The 26,061-nt window shown below is 40.8% G+C and overlaps 5 protein-coding genes across 5 annotated transcripts; 2 read left to right on the top strand and 3 right to left on the bottom strand.

Annotated features, from left to right (window-relative positions):
- Positions 1-11,090: 11,090 nt before the first annotated feature.
- On the top strand, positions 11,091-21,844 carry LOC108137983. Its single transcript, XM_017259954.1, has 13 exons — positions 11,091-11,154; positions 12,396-12,864; positions 13,697-13,804; positions 18,215-18,312; positions 18,381-18,671; positions 18,777-19,013; positions 19,072-19,200; positions 19,271-19,400; positions 19,458-19,580; positions 19,650-19,739; positions 20,207-20,330; positions 20,507-20,817; positions 21,461-21,844. The coding sequence occupies exons 2-13, from the start codon at positions 12,451-12,453 to the stop codon at positions 21,614-21,616; spliced, it is 2,211 nt and encodes a 736-aa protein (XP_017115443.1). The 5' UTR covers positions 11,091-11,154; positions 12,396-12,450; the 3' UTR covers positions 21,617-21,844.
- LOC108137985 lies at positions 14,799-15,576 on the bottom strand. Its single transcript, XM_017259957.2, has one exon. It carries the CDS (start codon positions 15,574-15,576, stop codon positions 15,001-15,003), a length of 576 nt encoding a protein of 191 aa, XP_017115446.1. The 3' UTR covers positions 14,799-15,000.
- Positions 16,452-17,269, bottom strand: LOC108137984 (C-type mannose receptor 2-like). Its single transcript, XM_017259956.2, has one exon. The coding sequence runs from the start codon at positions 17,247-17,249 to the stop codon at positions 16,674-16,676; it is 576 nt and encodes a 191-aa protein (XP_017115445.1). The 5' UTR covers positions 17,250-17,269; the 3' UTR covers positions 16,452-16,673.
- A 397-nt stretch (positions 21,845-22,241) lies between the features above and the next one.
- Positions 22,242-23,946, top strand: LOC108137981 (armadillo repeat-containing protein 6 homolog). Its single transcript, XM_017259952.2, has 2 exons — positions 22,242-22,484; positions 22,544-23,946. The coding sequence occupies exons 1-2, from the start codon at positions 22,368-22,370 to the stop codon at positions 23,819-23,821; spliced, it is 1,395 nt and encodes a 464-aa protein (XP_017115441.1). The 5' UTR covers positions 22,242-22,367; the 3' UTR covers positions 23,822-23,946.
- A 34-nt stretch (positions 23,947-23,980) lies between these two features.
- Positions 23,981-25,746, bottom strand: LOC108137982 (E3 ubiquitin-protein ligase TRAIP). The gene is made up of 7 exons (XM_017259953.2): positions 25,521-25,746; positions 25,240-25,455; positions 24,829-25,182; positions 24,711-24,768; positions 24,535-24,654; positions 24,278-24,478; positions 23,981-24,221 (listed from the first exon to the last, which is right to left on the bottom strand). Exons 1-7 carry the CDS (start codon positions 25,634-25,636, stop codon positions 23,982-23,984), a joined length of 1,305 nt encoding a protein of 434 aa, XP_017115442.1. The 5' UTR covers positions 25,637-25,746; the 3' UTR covers position 23,981.
- Positions 25,747-26,061: the final 315 nt, after the last annotated feature.

The raw sequence follows: 26,061 nt of genomic DNA, 5'->3' as shown, positions 1-26,061 counted from the left end.
AATCATAAAGCATTTTGACATTGTTACAAGTCAGCGGGAGATATTTCACTTTTAACCTTTCGCTTGACTTTTCCGCAAACCTTGCAAATAAAAAAACAAGACAATCGCACCAAAAAGGGGTAAAAAGGGGGGAAACCAAGTACTTGTAGGTATTTTAAATAGCCTTTAATTTGCTCCCTCATTCCGATCGTAATGCAACTGCAACTGCAACTGTGCGTGAGCCGTGGGCAGTCGGCAGTCGGCTGTTGGCTGCTGGGTACAGTGCGGTACATAACAGCCGTGCAAGTGCCTGTGATTTATAGGGACCGTGCGTGGTTGTAGCATGTGAAAAATGAATACGAGATTTATAACATCAGCCTAATTGAATGTTTGATCCTGGGCATAAATAACCAAATTAATGAAAATGATTTTTAATAAATTTCTCAATTGCATGTTTGCCCCTGATGCCTCTTTTTTATCTTTTTTTGCCATATTAATGCTGCTCCACCGCAGAACTCCGGCTAGACACGCTGCGAACTCGACGATGTCCTGCTGGGCATGAGTAATGTTCCACTATTAGCCGCTGCATCACTCCGGCTAATGGAGAAGGAGCACTGGATGCAATGGATGCAATGGATGCCATGTAGGATCCACTGAATCCACAGCTGCCTTCGCTGTGTCATTCACCCGCTTAATTATGAAGAAATGCATCCCTTTTTGCGATAATTAATGGCGCCATTCGCTGGACGGTGGCATTTTCGTTGGTTTTAGCTCAATTCACGGATAATTGGGGCGGCTCCTGGTTTCTGGTTCCATGTCCATGCTCCCATTTCCCTTGCGCTTTTGATTTCCCGCGAATCTGATCGCATTGACATTGCCATTGCGGCGCATATTTCGTGGCATGCCCCGCTTGACAACTTCAATGCGCGTGTAATTAGCGCATTTCATTCTCCATGCCCCTCAAACCCCTTGATCCATCTCCTTGAATGGACCGTTTACCGAAAACGAAACGAAATACACGAATTTTGCAGTTTTGGCATACTTTCGTCAGATATACTTGTACGTACCACTGACGACCACATCCCAAAGCACCTCCTTCTCCCCCCATACGTTCGAAATGAGAAACCATCTTGGCCCTCAGCGAATTTGGGCTGTCGGGAATATCGAGATATCAATCGATAATGAGGAAATGGAAGCCGTTTGTCATCGCCTCCACTCGCGGCTGAGTTATGTGTAGGTATGTCTTCTTTGGCCCATTCGTTCGACAGGAAAACAACAATAAGTGTCAATGCCTAGGTAAAATGTCGCTGCCTGGAATATCTAATGCCATAATGGAGTAAGTTTCCACTTCACCTTGAAGAGTAGTTCCCGTTGGCGATACCTATTGGCTAGAAAAATATCAAAGGAATGCTGAGCAATGGAAACATTTGTTTATTTAGGTTTCAATTTAAATATAAAGATTGAATTAAATGGACTACTAAATAAATTTTGAGTAAAAATCTTATGGTCGTATTATCTCTCTTTATTTTATAGGTAATATAAGAGGTATTTTCAAAGCCATACCTTTTAAACACTCTAAAGACTCTAACATCCCCACTTGTTGTTCATTCAACCCACTGACAGTCAATGAATTGTTGAGTTTTGAATTTTGAAGTGAACAAATGCATAAATCAGCGAGCGACGGAGGAAAACAATTCAAAATATGCGGCACCTGCCACAAGGCACTCATTCATTCTTTCGAGGCCCCTTCTGCAATAGCCGAAATCCGAAAACCGAAATTGAAATGCATCCCTCGTTGTCCAGACATGACGACAATTTGTCTGCGATAATCCCGATGGAGGGACACTAATGACGCACCATTCGAATTTATAGTTCCGGCGGGGACTGCGGATGAGAAAGGAAGTCCCGCTGGCAGATCCCGAAAGTAAAAGTGTGCCGATCCTAATGCCGATCTCTACGAAAGTCGGAAAGAACTCCAGATGAGCTGACAACAATGGCAGCGCCTTTTTTTTCGGGGGCGGGGTCGATCATGGCTGCCTGGCTTGGGGCAATCAAAAGCACATCACGATTGTGAGGATGAAATTGAAGCCGCCTCTGTGTGTAAGCTCCCAACCCCGCCCCTCCGCCTCTTGCATTGCTACACAGAAAAATATTGCAAGAGTTTGCTTAGAAAATTATAATTTCTTGAAAACTAGTTATTGTGTATCTTTAGATTAATATACAATTAAATGAATTTATTAGGGCTTAAATCATTATCATGTTGTAGTTCATTAACATCATTATTAATATTTCATAAAATGGTATAATAAACAAGTTTATAGTATGTCAATATTATAATATTTCATAAAACATAAATCACTTTTCAGACAACTTTGGTTTTCAGGCGTACAAATTTTTTTTATATTATAATTTTCATTACTTATTTTAAGGTTTAAAAATCACCCAACATCATCAATTCAATTTAAAAACAGAAATCCGTATGTAATAATTCTGATAAAAAAAAATGGTAGAAGAGTTTTTTTAATATTTCCTTTTTGATTAATAATTGTATAAATATTCAAGTACACTCTTATGGAATTTGTGGGTTTTCTTTGTGATGCAAATTAATAGCATGGAAAAGGACGAGTTCAATGGGGTTTTTGAAAACTATAGAAATTATTTATACAAATTTATCATTTACTGATTAGTTTGTAGTTGTAAAATAAAAAAGTCTTGTGAAGAAACCATAATAAATAATTCTGAAAAATAATTTCTTGATAGCACAATAAAAATTAACCCATAATTTAATTTCTGTGTAGACAGCATTGTCTTTATCGCGGCCTGGCTCTTCACTCAGATAAACTGTTGCCAAATCTCGAACTTGGTCAGCGGGAAGCGTTCGATTCGAATTCATTCGCTGCTCGCGCGACAGCCTCATGCGAATTTAATTGAATAAAGTTTTGTAAGAGTTTTGTAATTGCGCCGGCAGATTAACAAAACGAATACAGATAGCAGCCAGCTCGTAGTATTCCCCACTGATACGGCTCCGGCTGTGGCTGTGGCTGCGTCGGTTTCATGTCTGGCCAGGAGCCATAATTGAGATGCTTTTGAGGCGATAATAAATTATGAAGGCACAAAATGAAACGCAACGAAACAAAGCGAATGGAAACGAAACGAAAGCAAAATAAAGCGCCAAGAGCCGGACCAAGAAAGTAAAATGTCGGCCGGGGAGAGGTGAGTGAGGCCGGGGACCCTATCGTTTGTGTGGGCAGGGGAGAAGTCAGTCCCTGGCCGAGACGATTAGGCCAGGGATTAGGCCAAGTCTGCAGGCCATAAATTATACATTGTAGTTTCGATTCGGGCCAAAAGCTAACGGGACTGGGCCCGCAAAACGGTTAGACAGCCCGAAAAAAAAGGGAAATCGAAAGTGCACTGAACTCGCTTAAGGATTAGTCTGGCCCAGAATGGGCAGGTTGTCGGAGGCGGAGGCGGAATCGGAGTTCCTTGAGCGCTAAAGTATAGCTTTTTAATTGAATGCTTAAGCTGGAATGCCGAACCCATCGCCAAACAAAGTCATATGCATATGGACAAAGCGGCCCATTAATCACGGAATCAGCCATGAATGTAAATTAACTTGATTGATTTATTTTCGCCGAAATAGATGCGAAGAACTTGCACATCTGATTTGGTTGAGAATGACTTTATACTTTCATTTACATTTTTTTTTAGAATACAATTTCAACAAACTGGTTACCGACCTATTGTTTAAAATGTTTTAAGCTAGCTAAATACAAACTGTTTTTTTTATACCCTTGCAGAGGGTATTATAATTTCAGTCAGAAGTTTGCAACGCAGTGAAGGAGACGTTTCCGACCCTATAAAGTATATATATTCTTGATCAGCATCACTAGGCGAGTCGATCTAGCCATGTCCGTCTGTCCGTCTGTCCGTCTGTCCGTCTGTCCGTCTGTCCGTCTGTCCGTCTGTCCGTCCGTTTATATGCAAACTAGTCTCTCAGTTTTAAAGCTATCTGCATGAAACTTTCCCAAAAGTTGTCTTTCTATTGCAGGTAGTATATAAGTCGGAACGAGCCGGATCGGACGACTATAGCATATAGCTCCCATAGGAACAATCGGAAAAATAAATGAAAAAAATTATAACTTTGCTGTTTTTTAATTTTTTGTTTAGTTCTTCGACATTTAGTAATAGTTAAATATTTCCGATTTACGGTTTAAATTTCATCAAAATCGGACGACTATAGCATATAGCTCCCATAGGAACAATCGGAAAAATAAATGAAAAAAAATTATAATTTTGCTGTTTTTTAATTTTTTGTTTAGTTCTTCGAGATATAGTAATGGTTAAGTATTTCAGAATTATGTTTTAATTTTCATCAAAATCGGACGACTATAGCATATAGCTCCCATAGGAACAATCGGAAAAATAAATGAAAAAAATTATAACTTTTCTGTTTTTTAATTTTTTGTTTAGTTCTTCGACATATAGCAATGTTTAATTATTTCAGAATTATGGTTTAAATTTTATCAAAATCGGACGTCTATATCATATAGCTCCCATAGAAATAATAAAAATATATAAAATAACTATCTTATAATTGAGCTGCAAATCATCATAGTTTCAATGTTTTTCAGCATATACTCAAGTAAATCATAATTTAAATATTTTCAAAAATATTTAATTCATGCAATAGCTGCAAGGGTATATGAACTTCGGCTTGCCGAAGTTTGCTTTCTTTCTTGTTTTTTAAATAAACTAATACCCCAGGCCCTTCTTTGACTTGGTAAGCTAAATATAGGTTTTAAATTGTACTTTTAATATCAATAAAAAGTCTACAGATTAAAATAAAGTTAATAGGTATATAAATAAATAGAAAAATTTATTAAAACTTTTCTTTACTTTGTTCATTTTAAGTCAATCCTTAATAATTTATTCGTTTATCAGACCCAATTAAATCCCTTCCAAACAAATTTGAATACGTATAAAAACATGGAGTATTTGGCAAGAAATTTAAAAACAATTTTTCATAGAATAGCTAATAAAACCTTTATTGTTTGCATTTACATAATTTCCCAGCTATCATTTCTTTGACAGGCTTCGTAACAATTTTACAATTTTGTCGATTTCGCAATTGAAAGCGTTTTGTTCGGTAAAAAGTAATTGAGAACTGTCATGCAATCTGATATGATTGCAAATGCGAAGTGTACATAAATTCGTTGGGACTGTCCTCGGATTCGTATTTGGATTGGGATACGGATTCGGATTCAGTTTCGGTTTCAGCTTAGGATTGGTCCCCGGTTCGGGACCCGGCATTTGAGTGTTTCACTCTGGCTTGGCATTTAGTAGACAATTAGCCGCATTGCGTGTCCAGCGCTCAAAGGGGAATGGCGGCGGGTGGAGTGGCTGCTAAAAACCTGAGACTCGTGAGTAAGCCACGTCCTAATGGTCACTCGCTGCAGGGCAGCCGTAGCTAGGGCCGGCTGGCCAATCAGCTCATTCCCAGCTTGGGCTATTGCCAATTCAACCCACTTCCTCGTTGCAAACAGGGATCCAAGCTGTTGCAGTGCTGTTTACCTGGCTATCCTGCGGCAGTTTGGCCTAAAATTAGATTTTTGGTTACAGTAACAAAGACGTTTTTAATTAAAAATATATTTTGAACCGATCTAGAAAGTTACATTTAGTGCAGATAAGTAACTAAATTTATTAAAATTTGTTGCCTTCTGTATGGCAAGTTGTAAGCCTATTTTATTGAAACGAATTTTTGTTGCCAGTAAAAAGTAAATTAAAAATGATTGGCAACTAAATTGAATAAATTTTTTACAAATTATTACTCCCCACTCAATATTTGCAATAACTTGCGATATTTAATTTGCCATTTGTAAAAGGAGTCTTAGATGTAAGTTAATGATGTTTTTTTTAATGATAGATCAATGGTTATTGCAATGTGAGCTGTTGGTTATACAAGCCTGGCCAACATAAGCTCGTCATGTTATGCCTATCCTTTTTAACGCTTGTGCTTTTTATTTAGTTTATTTATTATGCTATTTTTAGCTTTTTTAATGTTTATGATTGCTTTGAACAACTTTACATTGGCACCACTAATAAAAACAGCAGCGTGACTCATAAAACTGCGAAAAAAAGGGGCTCATGGGAGAGGGGGTGTGGCGGTAGAGGGGGTTGGAGGGGCGGTAAGGGGAGCACAACAAAAGAGAACATCGATTTGTGGCAGCGCCTGCGCAAAGCGTGAAATTTATGCGACCCACACGCAGCGCCACTCACGACCGCTGCAAACGTTCACCAATCCGAAGACTGAAGACTCGAGACTGAACACTGAAGACTGCTGAAGACTGCCGAAGACTGCAGACTGAAGACCGAAGAGCAAAGACTGCAGACGAAGACGCAGATGAATATGGAGACTGGGGAAGAAGACCAAGACGAAGCTGTTGAGGAGCAGCCGGCGAATTTCATTTCTCGCAATAAATCCATGACTGATTTATGTACTGCACAATCGTTACAAATCACAAACGTTTACGTTTACTGAATGAACGTCCGTCTGCAGCTTTGTCGTTGTCTCTGTGTGTAGTACACTGCGAAATTAAACAGTACTTTAATCGGTATATATTTATAGCACTAATATTAGTTAAATTTGACAGCATTTTTATTGAAAAAAGCTTCTTGGTATCGAACCTTTAGCAAAGGAAATTCAATAACTGTGACTGAAATGCTGACATATAGATAATGTTTAATTAGAATCTGTTTCATGCCAAATTCAGTTTATTAAACTTCACGCCCAATGACCGAAAAGTATATTTATTTTAATTAATTGTACCATTTAAAATTATATTATAACTATATTTTTTTTTCATTTTACTGGAACAGACAAAATTTAAAGTACTAACTTAAGCTCTACGAAAAAAATCATAGTAAAATGTATGACATTTATTTTTGTCCTTGAAATATACAAATTTTTTTCTGTACATCTATATCTCAGTGCATCTGCCTGAAAAAAGGGGGAAGTGGGTAAAAAGTAACAGTGGCTCCACTCACGTGCTGGCCTTCAGCTTCAATCAGTCCAACATCACTCGCCGTGCAGTTGGAATTGTATTTGAATTAATTAAAACTCTCGACGCAGACACGAATCCGCAAGAGCTCACCGAGAATTTGTCAACCAAACAAGGCACAGACTGCAAATATATATATATATATATATATATATATATATATATATATATATATATATATATATATATATATATATATATATATATATACAGGGGTGTCTGGCCCTACACATGTAGCTCTTTATCGATCCCAGAACAATTGAAAGTTCACCGAAAGCCAACTGCAAACCACAAGTGACGTGAACAAAATCGATCAGCGACAACAGCAGCAAATAAATAAAAATAAAATGAACAAAAACTCTTCGCTGAAGTGCAGGGTGCAATGGCAACCATGGAATGGCAGCGGATCGGAAGATTTACATACTCGACACCCAAAGAGCCACAGAGCAAAAGAGGATCGCAGGCAGTGATGCCAACTGAATAGTTGGCAAATGCCAAAACATTTGCATCAATTCGATAGGTTGAATTTGAATAGAAAATAAAGTTTTTTAAAGAATAATCTAATTCAATGTTAATTTTTTTTAGAATATGTATTCTTCATTCTGTTTACTTTTGATTTTTCAAACCAATGGCGATCCTTAACATTCTTATACTGATTGAGGGCTCTAATTGATTTGTTTAAGATTTCTGTCATCAAACTTTTGGCAAAATACGAATTTGACTAAGTGCCAAAACGGAACCCACAACCAAGCGATGCTCAACCCTTCCGCATTTTCCGATTGATTTTGAAAATAAATAAGCAAACATGCTAAAATTAATGTAAAATTAAAATATAACACAAAGTTGGGGAAATATAAACGATATAATTCAGAGCTGAATTTATTTCTTTAAGGAAATTTTTGGGCAAAATAGTATTTTTTACTATTGACTTTTTCAAAAACAGTATATATTATTTAGTAACCAATTTAAATTACTAAAATTAATTATCCTTTTTTTGTTTTTTAATTCAGTTAAATTATGCACTTTGCTTTGGAACTAAACAAGTATAGTAATATTGCCAAACTCAATAGCCGAATTGGCAACACTGATTGCCAGGCTGTGTTTAAAGTTGTTATTGTTGTTCTACCTCCGTTGGCCACTTAAGTTGACGTCGCGATGCGCTGCTTGATTCTCGCTGCCTGCCCAGAGGCGCATGCCAGTCCGCTGCAGGGGGGGGGTGGCATCGATGGGTCAGGTGGGGAAGGAGAGGGGGCTGGGGCCAGGCAACAAAAAAAAAGTATGACTAAATGCATGCAAGTTATTTAAATGAGACATTTTCAGGGTCCATTGCCAGGCGGCGGCATGTGAACAGCTTAGGATCTGGCCACAGCTTTTTGGCTGACATTTGATGCACTTACAAAGGGTACCTGGTATTCGTAAAGCATTAAAAATGTAACTACTTAAGGATTAAGCAACACCCACTTACACACAAATAAGTAAAATTAATTACTTTCCACATAAATCCTCGAACATCGATGTCACAAATAATTATATTGGGTTTTTATTACAAAGTTTAAGTTACAATATGTAGGTATTAGTTGTTGAATTATTATAAGCGCTTTTAAAAAATTTTAATTATCCCATAAATCGATAAATTTAAAGATCGCGATTTTTTAGTCAAATTATATTGTATTATTAATTCAAGCTTAAATTAGGTATAAGACTTGTGATTTGCATACGGTAGTTTAAAACCGGCTTTGAATGTTTTTGGGTCTTAGTTAGTTAAGTTGTAAAGTAACGCAGTTTTATTATATGAATTACTTTAATACATTTTTTTAGGCAATCTTTTGCTATTCCCCTAGCAGAAAAAATATTAATTATAATTATTGGTATACAAAATCCGTTCTTAGAGTATTTTCCCAGCGACTTGCCAAGAATATATACTTCCTTCACTCTACGCATTATCTTGCAGCTGGGCCAAGAGCAATGCGAACTATTTATGTACATTTTGTTGTGGCGGCTGTCACTTTTGGGTGGCTGCTTCCACGGTCACAGTCGCAGTCGCAGTCACTGTCACAGTCACGGCGACGGCGAGGGAGATGGAGATTGCGAAGGCGAAGGGCGGGGACTGAAAGTCCGTGCTAATTGTGTCGCTAGTGTCAGATTTATGTGGCCCGATCAATCGGTAATATATGCCGGGGCGATCGGAACCCCCAGATGGTCGACTTGGGAGTTGGGGAGTCGCAGAGAGTCGCAGAGAATCGGGTATCAAATTATAATTCAATTTACGAAAAGACAAGCGACCACCGTGGTGGCCGCTAAACACATTCCTAGCCAGTTGTCGGACGTCGAGATTGGCTCATAAATTGTCCAAATTAATTCATAGTGGCACCAATGGCGACACCTACTCGTTGTCACCGTTACACCTCGCCCATCTCCTCGACTTTGTCAACCGGAATGGAAACGGGCAATCGGCATGGGAGAATGTTTACTCGGTTCGTTAGTCATAAATTTATAGGCTTTATTGAAACATCAATTTGGACACCATAGCAGACGACACCCGACCAGTTCAAAGTTACCCGATCCAATTGTCATCCCCGGGAGGAGATATGGCGATGGTAATGGCACTGGAGAACACTGGATGGAAGAAGACTGGATGGAGATGGAGATGGAGATGGAGGGGAGCTTGGGACGGCTGTGGCTCCATCAAGGTGGTCCATTGGTGCCTCCTCATTTTCGGTTTTGTTTTTATTCTCCACCGCCTAGAACAGGTTTGCTCTTCTCTGCTGCGGGATCGCCGGCTTTTGCGGATTCCGATTCGAACCTCTGGGACTCGGAGCCAGCCAATCGCTCGCCGCTTGTGCTGTTAATTTCCAACAATTTTACAGCTAGTTATGCAAATGCCCGGCTGTTTCTTTTCCGTTTGGAAAGTCGCTAGCTCGAGGCGGGCATTATGCCGATTCGGCTGGATGATCTCATGGCCATGGCCGCGGCCGCTGCCCAAAGATGGAAGAGGCGGGACAATAGGAACGCTCAGAGTTGCCAAAGTACGATTTATGCTGCTCGATATCTTAATAAAGTCTTGTCGATCTGGGCAATTCTTAACCATTAACTATTTGCCGGGGAAATATAAATACGAATGATGGCTGAGTAATCAGTTTAAAATATGGTTTATGTTATCACTTGATTTAAAACTAATTTACATTATTTTTTTTTAAATAAAATGTTACTGACTTTGACTTATTTAAAGCAAAAATGTATAATGTATTTTGTTTTAAAGGACCATAGGCTAAAATACTTTTATGATGAAAATTATTGCATTTTTGATATTATATCACATATTTTTTTGTGATCCTTAAGTTTACATTTTTATTGATATATAAATGTTTTACAAAAGAAACAGAAACAATTGTGTGATTGTGTTTTCTTAAAAACTTCCTTTTACGTATTATATACATACATTTTACAAAAGGTTCGCGTATTGGCTAAGTAAGTACATGGAAAGCAGTTCACAGCTTGCAGAATGTAGCAATGGTATTTATGTATGTAAGTAGCATGTAAACAATGCAGGAAAAAACGTTTTCCTAACGTTTTAAAAATTTAAACGATTCCGTAAATTTAAAATATCACGAACAAAAACAGGTTAATTTGTCTTGTTTTAGTATACAAAATAACAATAGGATGGGCATGCTTGTTTAGTAGACCATTTAATATGCTGAAAATAAGGCATTTAAAAAAGGAAAAGGAAGCTGAAGAGAGGGTTATCCAGAAAACCAAAAGGCAACATTATTTACAGCATACCTTTAAACGGCTTAATTTAGGGTCATTAGAGATTCCTGCGGCTACCCCAAAAATTAACCCAAATATGTAAGAAAGCAATAAAATCCAGACATCTGCACGCCGCAGATTACAGCTTATAAAAGTTTACATCGCGATAACAGAGTGCCGTGTGCGCAGTCCTGCGGGGGGAGTGACTAAAGGGGGTGGCGGGGGGCGGGGGGCGGAGGTCGGTGCCGCAGGACCCTCGCTATAAACAGACGAAACTCAACAGGTTTAAGCTCAGTTGTCTCTGGGCGCTGCTCGCATTCAATCGCGGAAACCGAAGGAAAAATACGGCAAATACGGAGAAAACTCCCACGTACGGCAAAGTCCACATTACGGGGCCTAACAACGAATTCCTCGTACTTGTCGCTAATAGATAATTGAATTTTTTGCCATTGTTGTGTGGGAATTTAATGCGTGGCTTGTGCAATAAAAATTAAAGAAGAAACTTTTTATGTGCGTGCTGGGCGTTTGATTGGAAATGAACACCCGCGAACATAGCATAAAAGTCAAATCAAATAATCCCAGCTGTAAAATATATATAGAAAAAAAACTTTATAAAATTACTTTTGAGTTTTTCATTTATTTCCGAGTGTAGGCAATTAAAAGTTTAATCAATAAACGTGCTCATGATAAGTGTGAAAAATAAACCAGCCAGCGGACATTGCGACAGCAGAAACAACAATGGATGAAGGATATATGTCCACATAGATACCAGAACGCAGGCCATCGCGCAAATTGTTTACTTTGGCGCTACACTGGGCGAAAAGCGGGTTCCGCCTGGGGAGCAGCAATCAAATGTGCTTTCAATTAAACTCAAAGCCCCAGCCCCTTTGCTAAATTCCCACCCTCCAGTCCGCAACGCTTGGTTGCCTGGCTGCTCATCCATCAAATTTGTCGTCCTGTCGTAATGTCGTCCTTACGTCCATACGTCCCGAGGTCCCAAAGTCCTGAAGTCCTGTCGCTTCTTTGACGGCCAGCGAGGCGGCCACGGGGAAGGGGGCGTGGTCCGACTACCCATATGTGCTTATGTGCCATTCCCTGCAATTATTATACGCGCCCTCCTCATTACGGCCCCATTGAAACTCAACAAGTGTCGCCCGAGTGAAACTATCAGATACAAATTGAACACGCAACAATTATGTACAGCCAGCATTCGCATTGACATTTGCACTTCCAGTACACTCAGAAAAATGTGCATTAATTTTAAATTTATTTGAGTACTTGATATAAAATATTTACGAGTCTAAAACAATTTATATGATAGTTGAAATCTACAATTTTTCTATTGGATAAACCAATTAAATATGTTAATAATTACATAATCATGTTTTTAGTTTGTTTTAAGATGGTATATATTTTGAAAAACAATGCTATATTTAAATATCTTAATGTTTAATTTTACTATGGGTTTTTTCTATTATTTCTTATTCGATTTTGCGTGTATAATTTGTATCTGATGATTTGTATTTGAAATTTTTAAAATGAACGGGAGTTTTGCGAGACCTTTAAGCACCTCGGATATTATGATTTCGGTGACATTTTCTCCCCGTGCAGCAATCGTGTTTATGAGGCACTGGCACTCCATATCCTCGCCTGAACAATCAGCAATATGCTAAATGGAAAAGCGCACAAGTCCGGAGAGAACGAGAACGAGGGCTCGAACCCGAACCCGAACCCAAACCCAATCCCAAACCCTGACCCTTGCCCAGCGGGCGGTAGTGCTGGCTTGAGCAGAAAGCCGACCCCCAGCGTCAAGATCGACATTAGCAGTTGCCAATCGAACCATCCGATGGACTCGCGAATGGCTCCCGACGAGATGAACCCATCAGGAGGAGAAGGAGGAGGAGGAGAGGGAAGTGGTGGCCTTCTAATGGTGCCCACACATCACAATCTGCAGCTCGATAAAATTTCCGTGCGCTCGATTAGTTCCGAGGATATATCGAATGGCGGCAGTGGAAGATGTTGCAATGCCGCCGCCCGTAATCCGGCCATAAAAACGGGTCGGCGCCTGCAGCTCATGCAGGTGAGTTTTTTCCATCGGGAAACAGGGACACCCACCTCGACAGGTGTGACAAGAAAAATAAAAACAAAACAAATACACACACTTATCCGGAGCAGCATAAATTAGCGGATCCGCATGCATCTTAATTAGGGCGACTGGTCAGAGTCACGTGCCTCGGCGACCACAGAGTGCGTCTGTCTAATGAATGTCGCGATTAGTGGGCCACGATAAAGACTAATCACACCGACTTCACCTCATTTTCCCACTGACTTTGCCTTTCCCTTTCCCTTTGCCTTTGCCTCAACTGCTCGCAATCAGGTCTTCCTCCACGGACGCACATATTGATGGCAAATGAAAATATATGTGGCACACTGGGCTAAAAGCTGACAGAATTTATTTAAATTATTTTTAAAGATTTATTCATGTTGTATTAATATAATCATATAAGTTAATAATTCGCCTTAAAAAGGTATGGACTAGCCCAAATAAATAATCTTTTTAAATTTATAAGAAAGGTTATTTTTTTTAATCTAGTGAATTGAAAACCACAAATAGAAATGACAATGCATAATTTTATTGGAAGGCTTAAATTGTGTTTTTTTTTTAATTTGAAAAAAGGTATCATCTGCAAGGCAATGACTCAAAAAAAAATAGGATGCCTTTGTTTTTAAATTCCCTTAATAAAATCTATGAGCAACAAAGACAATACAATCTAGAACCATAACAAAAAAAACCTATTTAATAAATTGATTTACTTAAACTATAATTTATTTATTTTGTTTCTTTAACCCCTTACAATACAAAACCACTGTAGGCGAAAATATGCTCTCATTGACATGCGATATCTTTTCAGATGATAATTCTACCATTTATACCAATATTGGCGTTGATTGTGCAAACATCGGTGACACTGCAAGAGATCCTGGAGTACCGTTCCGCCGTGGCCGACATTGAGACACAGGTGGGTCAATGGGTGGGTCAGTGGATGGGTCAATGGATGGGTCAGTGAATGAAAAGAAACAAACAATACCAAGGCGACCAGGAAATTGCGCCTTTCAAACGTAATTAAAATTTATTACTGCGATTCAATCAAGCGCCAAGTAGTTTACGGGGGCGATTCACTTTCACTCGCCGGTCAATGTTCACTTGACCATCTCGAGAAACCTTGGGAATGTCTGTTTGCTCAGGTAAGTGCCGTGCAAGTCCCCGTGAAGGGTGCTGGAGCACGAGCGCGTAGCCAGGCACTCAGCGGCGTCCTTCTGGCCCCCCTCCAACCCCCGCCCACTTCATCTATCCATAATGCAAATGCGAAGTCTTCGCAGGAAATGTGAAAGAATGGAAAATATTGTACGTACGTTATATGAGCCAGAAGGGGGCGGGGGGAGTGTCGGGGTGGCCAAAGTGGATTGATAAGAACGCAATGCGAAACATGCAGCGACAGTGGCAAGTGAAGGATTGGGGGGGTGGAAAATGGCAGGGGGTGGCATACACCCGGAAAATGGGGAGTGAAAAATGGGATGCCGATGAGTAGTGGTTGGGGTGGGGGTGCCTATTGAATGGGGTCACGTACTTAGAATGCAAAACACACTATAAACAAATCAAGAAAAAAAGAAACAAGTCATCGACGAAAAAACTTTCCGATGCTTAATAAAAAGCAGAGCTTACAAAAAGATATTGCCTTATCTGTTTTAAAGTAATTTTATACACATAAGCTTCACATTATCAAATAAAATTAACCAAAAAACTTCCTATCTATAGAACTATGATTATTAGTTTAATTAAATTGGAATTGATAAGCATACTCATTAAACAGTATTTACTTTCTGCTCAAAAATTAATAAATGGTCTTAAGATAATATTTCAATCAATTTCAATTATTTTGTTGGGTCCGGGAACCTCAAACACAATTATTTAAAAGATTTCGCCATTGATAAGACATAAATAGTTTTAATATAAATAATTTTTGATATTCATTTTAAATGGTTAATGGTAAATGGTTAATTTTCATTGGGGGAAGTCTAAATTGGTAGGTTTTAAAATGTATTTTCGGAAGGTCTTAAGAAAGACTAAATATTTTTTTTAAGTATTTAAAGCATAATGGTTTGTTTTTTTTATCGCTTGATTGACTCAATTGAATAAAAAGTATTTAACATTGAATTAAACTGGGATCTTGGCCTCGAAGAAAGCACTGGTATTGAGACACAGCTGGGTCTGGAAGAGTTGCAATGGGGCCTGGCAGATGTGGGGTGCCCACTGGGTGCAGTTCTTCACGGTCAGGCGGTGGGGATCCATCACGAATACTCCACTGGACATGTTATAGTTGGCCAGCAAAGTGAGGCAATCCCCGCTGGCGGGAGTGGGCTGTCCCGTGTTCCAGGGCAGATACACAGCCTGCTCCCCGGTGCTCTGCCAGAAGTAATCGTCTCTGGCTTGGCCCAACTTATTGCCGGATGTCCAGAACTCCAGTTGATATTCGGCAACCAACGGCAGCCAGTTGTTGATGGCATTCAGTTCCGTCTGGTTCTTGAGGCTCAGGAGTCCGGCGTTGATGGATCGGCAGTGGCGATCCGACTCATAAAAGTTCTTCCAGCTGCTGTCCACCAGAAGGCACTTATCCGCCACCCGGGTGAAGTTTGTGGGACAGGCGGCGATGGTATCCTCGCTGGCCACCTGATAAAGTTGGCCAAAGGCCAGACTGACCAATGCAAAGCAAACTAACTTGGGCCACAACATCGTTGGTAACTGACCCGAAGCTGGCCAACCGGGCTATTTTATATGGCCGAACCGCTGTGGGCTGCGATAAGTCCGCTTTCTGATAAGGATTCGTAGAATATAAAGCATGCGCCTAGTGGAAGCCGTTAACAATTTTAATCGCCTAGGGCTCAGTAGATTACCAAAAAGAATCCCCTTTTTCTAAACATAGTAATTCCCAAAATATAAACAAAATATTTCGAATTGAAAGTTACACAAAAACATATAATTCTAATCTATATTTTATCTGTTTTATATAATCCAGATAGTTTGGAGTGATAGTTGCACTCGGCATATTCATAATATTTAAGAAGTGTTTCTTGCAACAAAGACCAACAAAGAAAGCATATCAATTTAAGCTTTTTTAAACCAGTTCTTAAAATGTTTGTATACATTGTTATCGGTAAGCCTACTTGACTAGAAATACTTATCAAACAAAAACACTTCTTAACGAGGTAAAAAGCCGTGACGATCGCACCTTCTGTATTTGTTCTGAAATCCAAATTTGTGAAAAAAAAAGATGATTGAAAGATATTGCTAATACTACAAAAGTTTTGCGTTTTCGAACTAATTTTGCGCTAACCTAGCTAGCTGGTTAAAAAAGTCATCAACGAAGGTTTTTTATCGAGCTGCCCAACATAATACAATTGACACAATGATCCTAAAAACATTCCTGTATTTATTTTAAGGTTAATTACAATGGCTCATTCATTACCGAAAATTCTTTTTTTTAACATTTGAAAGAAGCATCGGAAATCATGCAAAGGTGTAATTCTAGTTAATTCGATTAACTTGCAATTAAAAATAGCAATTAACAAGTAAACTTTGTTTGTAATCGTATTGAATATGTATGCTTATGCTGAACCATTTTTATTAAATTTTTATTAAACCATATTTGCGACTGTTCGTCTGTGCCTTTCTAAGCAACCTAGTCTCTCAGCTTTAATGCGTTCTAAATAAAACGGTTCCAAATCGACATTGTTTTAACGTATACAAATAATATTTGAAATATATTCGTTTTATATAACATTATATTTTGTACGAGCAGCACGCCCTTTCTCTCTCATGTGTTAATTCACTTAAACTGGGATCTTGGCCTCGAAGAACGCACTAGTGTTGAGACACAGCTGGGTCTTGAAGAGTTGCAATGGGGCCTGGCAGATGTGGGCCGCCCACTGGGTGCAGTTCTTTACGGTCAGCCGGTGGGGATCCATCACGACCTGTCCGGTGGACATGCTGACGTGGGCCAGCAAAGCGAGACAGTCTCCGCTGGCGGGAGTGGGCTGTCCCGTGTTCCAGGGCAGATACACAGCCTGCTCCCCGGTGCTCTGCCAGAAGTAATCGTTTCTGGCTTGGCCCAACTTATTGCCGGATGTCCAGACCTCCGGTTGATTGGGGGCAATCTCGGCCAGCCAGTTGGTGATGGCATTCAGTTCCGTCTGGTTCTTGAGGCTCAGGAGTCCGGCGTTGATGGATCGGCAGTGGCGATCCGACTCGAAAAAGTTCTTCCAGCTGTCATCGAGCAGGAGGCACTTATCCGCCACCCGCGTGAAGTTTGTGGGGCAGGCGGCGATGGTTTCTTCGGCGGCCACATGTTTAAGCTGGCCAAAGGCCAAACTGACGAATGCGAAACAAACTAACTTGGGCAACAACATCTTGGGTAACTGACCCGCAGCTGGTCAACCGAACTCTTTTATAAGGCCGAAGAGCTGGGGGCTGCGATAAGCCAGCCTTTTGATAAGCAATCGAAGAATATAAAGTATACGCCCTGTGGTAGTTATCATGTTGTTATCAATTTTACCATCATAAACTCAAAACAATTGCCTGCCTCCAAGGGCTCAGTTGAGTTCTAAGGAGAATCCCCTGAGTTTACAGATAGGCAAAAATTATAAAATCATTTAGATTTGTAAATCACTCGCGTGTATGACATTTTAGAAAAATGACTCATTTGTTTGTTTATTTTATAGCTTAAGTTTGTCTGCCAAACTTATTTTTATATTTTTTTTTACTTTTTTCATAAACCTGGTAGTTCCACTCTGCGTATACGTATTATTGAAGGCACGTTTTTTTTTAAATAAACACAAACAAAAGATAACATATCAATTTAGGCTTTTTAAAACCAGACCTTACAATTTTAGTATACTTTGTTATCATTTAGACTACTTCAGTAGAAATACTTATGTTTTTCTCTATAAAACAGTATTAAAATGTTAAAACCACTTATCGTTTTTACTTGGCCTTGTAAAAATAAAGCAAATAAGCTTATTTTTCTATCTTTGTTTTAAATAATTTTTGCAACTCAAATTATAAACTTCTTTACAGTGGTTTATATCGTGTTCGTAATGCAATTATCCCGGTTGACATTTTGGCATTTAGTATAAGCTACTCAAGATAAAGAAACAATAAGCTAAAATAAACAAAAATCTAGTTTAATTCAAACTTGTTTCTTTATTAATTAAATTGTTTCATGAGTTAACTTGTTTAAATTGGCAAACAATCTGCAAGTTTGTGTTTTACCATTTCATTTAGGGTTTTTAAAAGCAATAAAAATTAAATATAAAATTTGTTTTAAATGTTTTGACTGCAAATTGATCTGGAATAAATAATTTTTGTATCTTAGGTTACCATTGCCACCGATTTAGGAAAGGTGGTAACACGCTTGCAACTCGAGCGCTCTGAAGTAGCTTTCTACATATTTACCAACGGCAGCAAGCAGCGGTGAGTGCTTCAACTGATTAATATCACAGGAATACCAGCTTATCCTTTAACCTTTGGATTTGAAACAGTGCCAACTTAACCCTAAGATTTGCGAACACGGATCACGCTCTGAACAACATGACCACATGGAGCGAAATCAGTGTGCCGACAGCTCCGGACGAGGATGAGGACGATCGGGAGATGATGCTGAACCGCTACGAATTCCAGAGCCGACTGAACGAATTTAGGGATCGAGTGCGCTTGGAGCCGGAGGAGAGCTCCATCACCGAGGTGATGAACTGGTATACATCCATCAATCGGGGATTACTGCACCATCTCAATGAGCAAATCAAGGAAACGGACAACAGCGGCGTTTGGCGGTGAGTTAAAAACTCTTAAAGTATTCTAGCTTATATTTATAAATTAAATTAAATTTTAATTGAAACTAAAATAAAATAAATACCATTTTCTCTATAATCGAATAGTTATCTGGTGGGATTCAAGAACCTGCTCAAGAGCATTGAGTGCCAAAACATCGCCACTTCCTTTGGCATCAGATATTATGGACGTGGATCCTTGACGGCTGAAAATTTTGTGTCCTATGTGCGCTACGAATTCATGGCCCGTGAGATGATCAACTCCACCTTGAACTATGCACCCATGCTAAAGAACATGTACACCAATATCACCAGCACCAAGAAGTTCCATCGCGCCAAACAAATGTGTGTGTGTGGCGAATTAATGTCTTATAATATATTTTGATATGGAGTCCTTTCACAGGAGCAACACACTGCTAAAGAACAATCCAAATGTTTCCAACGAGCGCAGTGCCATCGAGTTCTACGAACTGATGAACAACTATACCGATGACCTGAGAATACTACAAAAGGCCCTCCGACGTTTAATTAAGTAGGGATCTTTATATATATTTCCTTAAAATTGTATATTTTATTTGCTGATTAACTTATCTATTTCTTAGGGAGTATGTGGACAAGACCCTGGTGGAGGCTGACCGAAAAGAGGCCATTGGCATTGCCATTCTGGTTGTGGTGCTCCTGGTGTCGCCGGTCATCATTGTGCTGGTCAAGAATGCCGCAGCCACGATTCAGGTGCTTATTTAGCCACTATAGTTTCACTCCTCCAACTCAACATTCCCTTTCACCCAGCTTTATGCCCTGAATCTGTCCCAAAAGGCCAAGGAGTTGAAGCGGGAGAAGCGGAAAAGCGATTCGCTACTCTTTCAGATGCTGCCCCCCAGTGTGGCCATGCAGCTGAAGCAGACCCAGCAGGTGAGTCCGTCAGTAGGGGGGGGAGGGGTTCGAAATGGGCATTAGGCTGGTCTAATTGGTTCGTGACAGGTGCCCGCCGAGCTCTACGAGGCAGTTACCATCTACTTCAGCGACATCGTGGGCTTCACCGAAATCGCAGCGGATTGCACTCCACTGGAGGTAAATTTCATAATGGTTTTAGAAATATAATTGATGCGAATATAGTAAGATCTCATTTGTTCATAATTTTAGAAAAAATTCACATCGAATTCATATATTAAACAATATATATATATATTTAACACAATTTAATAACGATTCTAATTAGTTTAATTTTGTTTAAACTTTTTAAAAAATCAAAATAAAAACATGGACTTCAAGTTGAATTTCTTTAGCCCCTGATAATTAACAAAACTTTTAAATAGGTTTTTAAATACAAATATTTTTTCTGAACAACAAGTAAATACTTAAAATAAAGCATTACCAACATTGTTTTGTTTATTTATTTTTTTTTAAATAAATACATTTTCTTGCCTTAGTTTTAGATTTTAAGGTTAAATATTGTATATCTCATTTTGAAAGGGACCCTTATTTTTTGTTGAAGTGGTTACGAAATAAACTTATTTGAATATATCTGTATTTGGCAGGTGGTGACCTTTCTGAACTCAATTTACCGGGTGTTTGATGAGCGTATCGAGTGCTACGATGTGTATAAGGTGGAAACCATTGGAGACTCGTATATGGTGGCATCGGGTCTGCCGGTGAAGAACGGTAATTTATGCAAATTCAGCTGTCAGTCAGTCAGTCATTTAGCCCGGCTGCTCGACACCCCGCCAAACGCCCCGCTGGCTGACTTGACTGCCCCCGAAAAAAAGGTTATTCGCTAATTTAAATTTCGTTTTGTGGCCATGCGCGTAATTTATGCCATGGAACTGCCTCCGCCGCAGGAATCAAGCACATCAGCGAGATAGCAACAATGGCGCTTGATTTGCTGGACGCCTCGTCGGTGTTCCGGATTCCCAGGGCCGGCGACGAGTTCGTCCAGATCCGGTGCGGAGTGCACACGGGTCCGGTGGTCGCCGGCATCGTTGGCACCAAAATGCCGCGCTACTGTCTCTTCGGCGACACGGTGAACACGGCCTCGCGCATGGAGAGCACCGGCGAGGCCCAGAAGATACATATCACCGAGGAGATGCACGACTCGTTGCAGCAGGTGGGCGGCTTCCGGACCGAGCACCGCGGCCTCATCGATGTCAAGGTGGGTGGCGACTACAATATATTCGATTTCATTTTCAAAATTTTATTAAGCTGGGAGCCACAATTGCAATTCACTTAAAATGATTCCGTAAAAGCAACATGACGTATGAGTGATCTTAATATCACTCCTGCGTATGGTGGTATTTGATAGAACAATAATCTACTGCTTTTTGAAGGAAGTATGTCTTAAAATACCTTTTTTGGACTCTCCACATTTTAATTGTTTTTTATTAATTGTTCATGGGGAATAAATTATAAATTCATGTAATGGAAATCACCCTACCATGTCACTCATAAGTTAAGCAATCAACAGAATTTTTAACGTCTTTAAATATCCTGAAGAGTCTTTTTGGGTTATTAACATTTTATTAGTTGTTATTAACAATTGAAATCACCCAGAAATATTATATTTTCCTAAATGCAAAAATACAATAATATCAATCATACGTAGTGTGATATTTGTGACATGAATAGACATATATTTCTAAGTTTGAAAATTCTTAAAGGATATGGTATGATCTTAAAAGTTATTTTTTGTAGGCTAGAAACATATATCTCTTCAAAAGTATTCATTTAATTTGACTGTCTCTGAAATCCAAAAGCAATAGATATTTTTAAAATCAAAAATCGGTTATTAATTTCAGGGTAAGGGCCTAATGAGCACCTACTGGCTGACCTGCAAGGACGGACCCGTGAGGGTTCGCGAGGAGATTTCTTGGCGAGCGGACATGCAGCCCGTGTTTCTGGATCACCTGAAGCTGCACCCGCCGACCGACTACAAGCTGCCAAAGCGGAAATAAGCGACGGGCCACTGCCAATTTTCCGGCTAGGCCAAATTGCTGATATCCAGTAAACTGTAGCCATATATTAATGGCGCTTTCGCTGTCCCTCTCTAGATGTGCATGTGTTGGTGTCTATCTCGGTGTGATTTCTCCCTCTATCCTTAGACGCTTTGAAGCCTAACCGTCTTTATGTAATCCTCAGTGTGAATAACGAGCATTATTAAGCCAAAATACAGACTTATGTTAATTAAAAATAAAACGGCAACTTAAATTTTTTTTTAAATTTGGGTTTTTAACACGATGGGTCGCTTGATTATTTAGGCAAATAATTTTATTTATTGATTGATCAAAAACAAGTTTTTAATTTATCTTCACTTAAACCGATTTATTTAGTGACAAGTTTTTTATTGCTGTTCAAATAAAGCATTATATTTTTTTAGATTACAGTTAGGTTTCCCAATTGTAATTCATTTTAACAACGAGAACGAAGCTTGAAAGATTTCTATCAACATTTTAAAAAGCAAAAATATTTCTTAGAGTGTTGATGGTGAGTTAAATTTACCGGTACTTCTTCAGTCGATATCTATCGATACCTGGTCAGCTGGAGTAGGATAGTGTGACCGCACGCTGTAAATTTGAACTGTGTCAGCGTGTGCGTGTGAGCTGGTGTGTGTGTGGGAAGTTGCAGACAGAGAGAACAAAGTAAAATTTGAAAAGTTAAAGCACTGCAGCTGCTGAGGATATAGCCAAAATCGGACGAATCACTGTCATGGCCAAGGTTATATCGCAGGACACCTTCGACGATGTGGTCAAAGAGAACGTGGTGGAGTTTTCCATGACGCCATCGGAGGCGAAGGAGGAAACCATCAAACAATTCGAGGCGCAGGTGAGTCAAGTCAATTGTCCAACTCCCCCAGATGATTCACTCTAATGGACATCTTGCAGGGCATTAACCTGGCCAACATCATCAAGGATCTGTCCGTCAATCCGCAGACCGGCCAACCGGTCATCAACGAAACGGTGGACAAGATCAAGGAGCACATTGGCCAAAAAACGGAGGACACGACCCAGCTGCTGGAACAGCTGGCCATCCTTGATGGCGAATGCCAGAAGTCCTTGGCCCATCGCGTTCTAGCCGGCAAGAACGGTGCCCACGATGCGCTGATCACTCTGCTGGAGGAAACCCTCTCTGCGGATAAACCCAACGAATCGCTGATCAAAAAGACCCTGGAGGCGGTCAACAGCCTGACCCACAAGCAGCCGGATCTGTTCGATGCCGAGGCCATGGCAGTGGTCCTCAAGCTACTGGCCCTCCAAGTGGAGAGCGAGGACGTCACGTTGCTGACGCTACAGTGGCTCCAGAAGGCGTGCATCATGCACGAGATGAACCGCCAGAACATCATGAATACTCCCGCCCTCAAGTTGATGAAGCCTCTGCTGGGCAAAGGCAAGGATCGTCTGGTGCGCGAGCTGACCGCCGTGTTCCGTTTCCTGGTCCTCGACGACGACATCCGCGTGGAGTTCGGCTGTGCCCATGAGCATGCCCGCCAAATAGCCGGCGAGGTGCTGCTCCCTTTGGTGGAACTGCTGCCGGCCTACGAGGATCCCAATGTGTTGGCCGATCTGCTGCTCACCATTGGAACGTTGGCTGTGCGCCAGGAACTCTGCACGGCCATCGACGAGGCTGGTGGCCTGAAGTCCGTCTTCGAGATCATGAGCCAGAACCTAGACGAAGTGCGTCTGAACAAAGAGGCCTTGAAGTTACTGCGAGCCCTTGCCGGTCATGACTCCGTGAAAACACACATTGTCCAGCAAGGCGTGGCTCCCATCATAAAACAACTGCTGGAGACGCACCATTCCAACGAGAACATCGTGGCCGCCGCCTTGGCCTGCGTGACCACGCTGACCCTGCGAGTAAAGGAGCACAGCGCCGCCTTTTTCGAGACTGGCATTGCCGAAGTGATCGTCGAGGCGATTCGCGCCCATCCCAAGCACAAGATTGTCCAGCGGAACGGAGCCTGGGCCATCCGCAACATGGTGTCGCGGTCGCGCAACCAATGCGAGACCTGGATCTCCTTCGGCATCGAGGATCTGCTGAATGCCGCAATGAAGGAGCATCCCAGCGTGCAGCAGGACATCAAGGCGGCGCTGCGTGATCTCGGCTGCAGCGTCCACCTGCGCGAGGAGTGGACGGGAACGGCGGAAAAGAAGATCGCAGCCTGATCGCACACATCATGTCTTTTGTATTTTTTTGTATTTAACACTAACTTATTACTACTGCTTATTCCATGCATTGGCTAACTAACAAAATCGGCAATCCTCAATAGCAAACACACGCTAATACCCAACTAGAGCAGTCTCTAATGATCACATGGTTGTTGACTCATTTGCCCAAGTTGAAATTGCGCAGGGAGCCGGCTTTAAGGCGCTGGTTGACGTTCCGGGAAAGGACAGCTGTGGGTCTGCTGCTCGCCAGACCCTCTTCTTCGGCGCGCTGTGCAAAGGGATCCACCTTCTCGGAGCCGCCCATTCCATTGAATACAAAGTTGGAGCCAGCGGTGGCCGTCAGGCCAGTGCTGCTCGAGCTGCCCAGCAGCAGGCGAGGCTTCTTGAAGATTGAGTACTGCGGAGAAATTCAATTGCTGACTGAACTGCACTCGGTTGGCTAGCTGTGCCTACCTTTTCACTGAGATCACTGCTGGTTTTGCGTATGGTTCCGCTGGTCATGCTCACACCGCTGGCTCCCTTGATGGGCGATATTTTGGTCTTGGCCAGTCCAATGTTGCCCTTCGTATTGAGAAGATGGACCAAGCCCACGCTGCTAGATTTGATGTTGAGATATGGCGAGGTGGACTCTTCAATACGCTTGATATTCTCCTTCTACAGGGTTGGAAAATATTAAGCTCCAATCTTAAGCAATAATTCTGGCTACTCACAATCGTGGGCGATATGGTGGAACGCCTAGCTTCGCGTTTAAGGGCCATTATGTTGCTATTCAGACTAAAAGAGGTGTCGGGAGAGTCCAAGCAAATGGGCTTGCTTTGTAGAGCTTGCAGCTGAAAAGTAAAAGATGCGTTAAAATTATATGTAGATTAAAGGTAACATTGCCCACCTTCTCCTGCGCTTGGTAAAGATCACTCTCTAGGTGTGAAACACGCTCCTCCAACTTGCTGTGATGAAAAGAGCAAGAATTTATAATGGGAGTCATTTAGAAATTAAAGTGGACAAACCGCTTGAGTTCGATCTCCTTGCGTAGATCATTCTGCACCAGTTTGACCACGTTCCTGAGTTCAGTCTTCTTGCTCTCGCACTGGCGCAGCTCTCGCTTCAGTGTGGACACCCAGTTGGCCAGGACTTGGGGATCGCTCTCGTTCTTGAGCAGGCGCTCGGCATCCGCAGATCCAGCTGACAGAATGGCCGAGATGCCCTCCATGGCCTGGATCTGCGACTTCAGTGACTTGTTCTCCTTGCGCAGTCCATCCACCACCAGTGCATCGCTCTTGAGGATGCTGATCTGCTCAGCATAGCTACTGATGAGGAACTCCTTCTTTTGTACCTTTTGCTCCAGACCAGCGATGGTTTTGCTGAAAAGGAAGTCAAGGTCAAGCAGGTATTTGAGGGAATTTCCAGACAAGACTCACAGGCATTTCTTTTGCGTTTCCTTCAGATTACGCATCTGTTGTTCAGCCTTTGTGCGCTCCTTTTCGATCATCTTTATGGACAACTCGGCGTTGTCCAGCTGTTCCTGCAGGGAACCCACATCGATGCGGCTAACATCCAAATTGGCTAGATTGAAGTAGACCCTGAAAATGTTGCGAGTTGTGCACTTGTTACGACACTGGGGACAGGTCTTCGAGCTAAAAATCATTAAGGAGTATGTATATTATTGGGGGATCCTGAAAATCTTCGGAGGACTACTTACCGATCGAGCCATTGGTTGAGACAACTGTGGTGGAACATGTGCCCACACATTGTGGCAAACACCTCGTCGGCCTGACCAAATAATTCGGCGCATATGACGCAGTTTAAGTTCAACATTTTTGGCACAAATAACTACATAAAAACAGTTATTACAAAACAACAACAATAAAATGCACGCTGCACAATTTACGCGCCCAACGAAATACAGCTGATTTCTGGCGATTTCACCACCACTGCACGAGCTAAATCCACCACACCAACAGGGAAATCGATAGTTTTGCATAGATGTGTAGCTATTTTCGCTAGACAGCTTGAAAACACAATTCGACTTAAAACGATTTAAAATTACAGCGCGCTATGAACATCATATACCAGAAACAATTCTGATGACATATTAATTACTTCATCCATTGTAAGAAATTTTCAATTCGCCTACAATATACATTTTACATTGCATGTTACAATAAAAGTTAACAATATAGCTGGTAAGCATTTTCAGAGAACATAGCTACAAATTAAAAGAAAATGTTATATTGACAGTC

Source organism: Drosophila elegans, unplaced genomic scaffold, assembly GCF_018152505.1.
Source record: "Drosophila elegans isolate 14027-0461.03 unplaced genomic scaffold, ASM1815250v1 contig_183, whole genome shotgun sequence".
NCBI lineage: Eukaryota > Metazoa > Arthropoda > Insecta > Diptera > Drosophilidae > Drosophila > Drosophila elegans.
This window is presented reverse-complemented; position numbering and strand designations above follow the sequence as displayed.

Coding starts and splice junctions, on each gene's coding strand:
- LOC108137983 (XM_017259954.1), top strand. CDS start 12,451: ATGCTAAATGGAAAAGCGCACAAGTCCGGAGAGAACGAGAACGAGGGC. Junction 13,805..18,214: donor TGGCCGACATTGAGACACAG/GTGGGTCAATGG, acceptor TTTGTATCTTAG/GTTACCATTGCCACCGATTT. Junction 18,313..18,380: donor ACCAACGGCAGCAAGCAGCG/GTGAGTGCTTCA, acceptor GATTTGAAACAG/TGCCAACTTAACCCTAAGAT.
- LOC108137982 (XM_017259953.2), bottom strand. CDS start 25,636: ATGTTGAACTTAAACTGCGTCATATGCGCCGAATTATTTGGTCAGGCC. Junction 24,655..24,710: donor TTTACCAAGCGCAGGAGAAG/GTGGGCAATGTT, acceptor TTTACTTTTCAG/CTGCAAGCTCTACAAAGCAA. Junction 24,479..24,534: donor CCACCATATCGCCCACGATT/GTGAGTAGCCAG, acceptor CCAACCCTGTAG/AAGGAGAATATCAAGCGTAT.
- LOC108137984 (XM_017259956.2), bottom strand. CDS start 17,249: ATGTTGTTGCCCAAGTTAGTTTGTTTCGCATTCGTCAGTTTGGCCTTT.
- LOC108137981 (XM_017259952.2), top strand. CDS start 22,368: ATGGCCAAGGTTATATCGCAGGACACCTTCGACGATGTGGTCAAAGAG. Junction 22,485..22,543: donor TCAAACAATTCGAGGCGCAG/GTGAGTCAAGTC, acceptor GACATCTTGCAG/GGCATTAACCTGGCCAACAT.
- LOC108137985 (XM_017259957.2), bottom strand. CDS start 15,576: ATGTTGTGGCCCAAGTTAGTTTGCTTTGCATTGGTCAGTCTGGCCTTT.